Source organism: Nannospalax galili, unplaced genomic scaffold, assembly GCF_000622305.1.
Source record: "Nannospalax galili isolate Female #2095 unplaced genomic scaffold, S.galili_v1.0 scaffold2584, whole genome shotgun sequence".
Taxonomy (NCBI): Eukaryota; Metazoa; Chordata; class Mammalia; order Rodentia; family Spalacidae; genus Nannospalax; species Nannospalax galili.
The window spans coordinates 7508-11940 of NW_008350822.1; the positions used below are offsets into that span (position 1 = coordinate 7508).

The following is a 4433-nucleotide window of genomic DNA, read 5'->3' on the forward strand; positions in this document are numbered from 1 at the left end:
CAGGATCACTAATTTATAAAGGCACTTATGATTCCATTTTGGACAAAATTAATCTAGGGTAATTGTGACACCTAAATGTGCTGAATTTACATCCCCAATGTTCCCTTTACAGTATTTTTAGCATCCAGAGGCACCTGATATTATGTGTCCTTCTCTTCCTATGCATTAAAATCAATATCTATATCTATTCATGTATTTATCATCTGTATATACATCTGTCTATGAATAAATCCATACACTTCACCATACACAATAATCACTTCACTTTGCTAATCATACAAATTGTTATCAATGTGATTTATGCTCATCATAAATGTGATACAGTGGCTCACATAGGAGGGCTCTGATAGGGGTTTCCTTTCTGGATTGTTCTGTCACCATTGTCTTGCAGGAGGCACAAAGTTACTAAAGATGGTTCTTAATCATCTGTGTTGAAACCCTTTCTGCAGAGAACAGCCTTATTCTATTAGTGTCTGGACACTCTCTTCCTCCTGTGCCTGTCAACCCTCAAGGAGGTCACAGGTGGTCCTGACTCAGACACAACTCAACTTTGCCTCCCATAAAAATCCTTCCTACTCACTTAGGGCTGTGCAAATGCTGAGGACCACATGAGTTGAATGAATTGTTTAAGTTACAATCATTTTTATTTTATATTTCCTAGGTTCAAGAGGCAGTTTAAAATGTTTTGAATATTTCAATATCATAATCAGTTTTCAGAACTTGTACTAGCTTAAGTAATAGCAGACATTTCTCAATTATGATTATAATCATTTCAGTTAAAAGTAGCATCATTTTAATGAGATCTTTACTAAACTTGAATGCTGGGTGCACTACTAAAATACATAGTAGCATCAGTATAGGTCAGAATCCCTTTCTATTGATTTTCCATAGATTTACTCAAATAAGGGATCTTACAAGAGATTTAAAATTCATATACTTGGAGAGAGATGACAATATAAAACTAATCAGGTAGAGAGGTAAGAGAAGTAAGTAGAGACAGCATCAGGAACCAAATCTTGCATTTCCCAAACAGACCTGAGGATCACAGGGAAAGATATAGACTCTAATAACTGAAAGCAGAAGTGCATTATGGGAGCTCCAAAAAGCCCGGATTTGTATTGTTAATATTCCTAACAGATAGCACAGTTAATGAAAATAGATGAGACTATAATTAACTGCACTAAGAATCTTTGAAACTTTCCTAAATTTAATGACTATATGGACTCCTTTTTTGGTGAATGGGAATGAGTACCAATTATATCAAAACTAGGTATTGCATATGTCAAGATTTGAATTCTATATTAATTCAGGAGAAGCATGTCCCTTCTCTGTTTCTGAGACTGAAGAGGAGGAAAGAGATTTGAGATGCAGAACAGACTCACTGACACTTTCCTTCAAAAACCTCCCAGAAACTTTACAAAATTGGCTTCACCTGGAAATGCTGGTGTTGCATAAATCAACCAGAGCAGCTGGGCCACAGAGCCTTGAACTTGAGTTTCCGTCAGGCTCCAGCCTGCTGATGCTGAGCGTGAAATCTGTACCAGATCTACTGCCACTGAATCTTGATGGGATCCCAGTTTCCAGATTGGATGCACCATAGATCAAGAGTTTAGGAGCTTCCCCTGGTTTCTGCTGATACCAGGCTAACAAAGTACCAATGTTCTCACTGGCCTTGCAAGTGATGGTAACTTTGTCTCCCAGAGATGCAGACAGCAAGGATGGAGACTGAGTCATTAGGGTGTCACATCTCACACCTGATAGGAGAAATATACAATGAATATACACTGAATAATACTGAACAGGATGACTCTTAAACCTTCATATAACTCTGGCCACACTGGGCAACAAAAGTCCCCACTGCTTCCCTTCCCTACCTGAGAACCAGAGCAGCAGAAGCCCCAGGACCTGAGCGTTGTCCCTCATGTCCATGCTGTGTCCTGACAGGAACTAATCCTCAGTGTGTACACAGACTATTAAAAGTCCTTGGGGCAGTTGGGTGTGTCCATGTCACATGCAAATTAGCAGGAAATGAGTGCTTGACACAGCTGTGGGATTTGGTTAATCTCATCTCTTAGATTCAACACAGGACAAGTGTTCCCCAGGTGTCCAAGACAGACAAAAGTAGTAGCACAGGTTTGTCCGCAGAGAACATATTCTTCTCTGTGGGAGAAAGCACAACTTCAGTATCTGACCCTATGAGGAATCAGGTATTTTTACTATCTCAGAAATCAGAGAAAACCTTATTCCCTTCTTTTGTTTGTGCATGTGGCTATGACTAACAAATAGTAAATTCCTGTTTGCTCTGGTACCATTCTACTTTTTGGGTGAATTTAAAAATTTATAAAGAAAAGAAGAAGAATTATGATTTTTTATGTAAGGAGTAGGCCTGCTAACTCAGGCCAATTCAGATTTTGTTCGTGCATATATCAATGCTTTTCCAAATAAACACCACATAAATTGACCAGCCATCTCAGTTCTCATCAGAAGAATATGAAGTCCTTTCCTGTCTCTGCATGCAATTGTACACGTCCATTCCTGGTGTTCTTTAGAAGTCTAAGATTCCTGTTCCTTTACTCTCGCCTGATTTAACATGAGCCACCCTCTTCAGAAATAGAGGTTATGTCTGACAAGAATCAATTTAACTCTTTAATTAATTTTTATTGAATTTTTCAAATTCATATATTTTGTTTATGTTTAGGTCACCTCCCATATGGAAGCCCACATGTGCTTGCAGCAGCCAAAATTGGGCCGGTAAGGTGTTCCCCAATGAGTGTCATGATATTGATTGTTCAGAGTGGATGTCCAGGGACGATGGCATTTGAACAAGGTTCCCTGTGAGAAAATCCCCTGAAATGAGCATCCCAAGGACCAGCTGTCAACAGAGCATGGGAGAAGTGTGGGCTGGAGAGACCAGCTCCTTCCTCAGAGCTGCAAAAACACTCAGGCATTTGGTGCTTCATTTCAGGCAGCAGCTCTAATTATCCAATCTGTATCTCACATGCTAACAGTCCATTTTCTCCATCTCCATTTCCTCTCTCACCTTGCTTATTCCCTCACAGGTTTTTTTTTACATGTCTTGAATATGCTGATTGCAGTTGCAGCCTTGTGTCGAGGGTACTCAGTCTAAAATAATATATAAATATCTATTCTTATGAGATATCTCTGAATTCTAACTAATTCTTATATAATGATGTATACAATTAGAATGAGTGGATAGATATGCCATGAATGGAACTTGAAGTGTATCACATAATCCCACACAATGTTTTAAAATCCATGAAGCATTATTTTTTAAGAACAGAATCGTTCATACAGACCCAACACCACATAAGCCAGGCATGGTGGCACATGCTTAAAATCTTGGCACTTAGAATGTTGATAGAGGAACATCACGATTTCTAGGCTATCCTTACAAACTAGCATGAACCAAATGAGACCCAGTGTTAAGAACAAATAAGACTAAAAAGTAGGTGAGTAAGGGAAGAGAAAAAAGGAAGAAAAATGAAGAAAATGAAAAAAAGTTTATTTCTCTTAACCAGTTGTTCTTAGGTAAGTGAAATTATTTAAGTAGTAATTCCATTTCCTAGGTCACAAAATCAATATGTCCCTAGATAAGAGCTCTGTGTCATGAAGTGAATGATAAATTCATAGGAAAATATCCATGTGGACTTAAATTGCACAGATTAAAAAACCACGAATCATAAATTTCTTCCACCTGTCTGTTTCATATATCTGCCTCATGAATTTTTATTCTGCACTAGAGGAAGGGTTAAGTCACATTTCCACAATTGTGATTCAGTATGTGAGGGAATAAGTTTAAAAGAAGAAAGACTCCTACAATTCAGTTTCACACGCTTTAAACTATGGACAATTGTTCAACTGCTGATTTGAAATATGGTAGAGATGGTGGAGGAAAGATGCTCTTTTCATGGGAGAGAAAGATGATAGATAGATGGATCGATAGACAGACAGACAGGAGATAGACAGGTATAGATAGATGATAAAAGATAGATAGATGATGGATATGATAGATAGATGATAGATAGATAGATAGATAGATAGATAGAGATAGATGATAGGTTTCAAAGACACATGACAGTGACCTATTATCTCTGAAGAGACTTCACACACTAATGAAAACAAACTGTGAATATATCTATGACCTAATCCTTACATTAGTAAAGAACCAGCTTGATCCAATTGCTTATCAATGAATTAGCTACACTAGGTAATGAACAAAACTCAAATTGATGAGGCTTTAGAGACAGTTCATATCAAAGATCTAACAATCAATAGTCAATAAGTGGGGAAGGGGAGTTATTACTGGAATAAACCATGTGCCTAAAATGTATTCATTTATGGAATCCTGTCAACAACTATGGGTCCTTCTCTCAAGACCTTCACCTTGTTTACAATGTACATATTGGAAAAAT

At 37.7% G+C, this 4433-nt stretch overlaps 1 gene segment (V, D, J or C); it reads right to left on the bottom strand.

Moving 5' to 3' along the window:
* Nucleotides 1–1428: 1428 nt before the first annotated feature.
* On the bottom strand, nt 1429–1929 carry LOC103745975. The segment is given in 2 exon segments: nt 1429–1754; nt 1875–1929. Coding segments are annotated over 2 exon segments (381 nt in total).
* Between the last annotated feature and the right edge of the window lie 2504 nt (nt 1930–4433).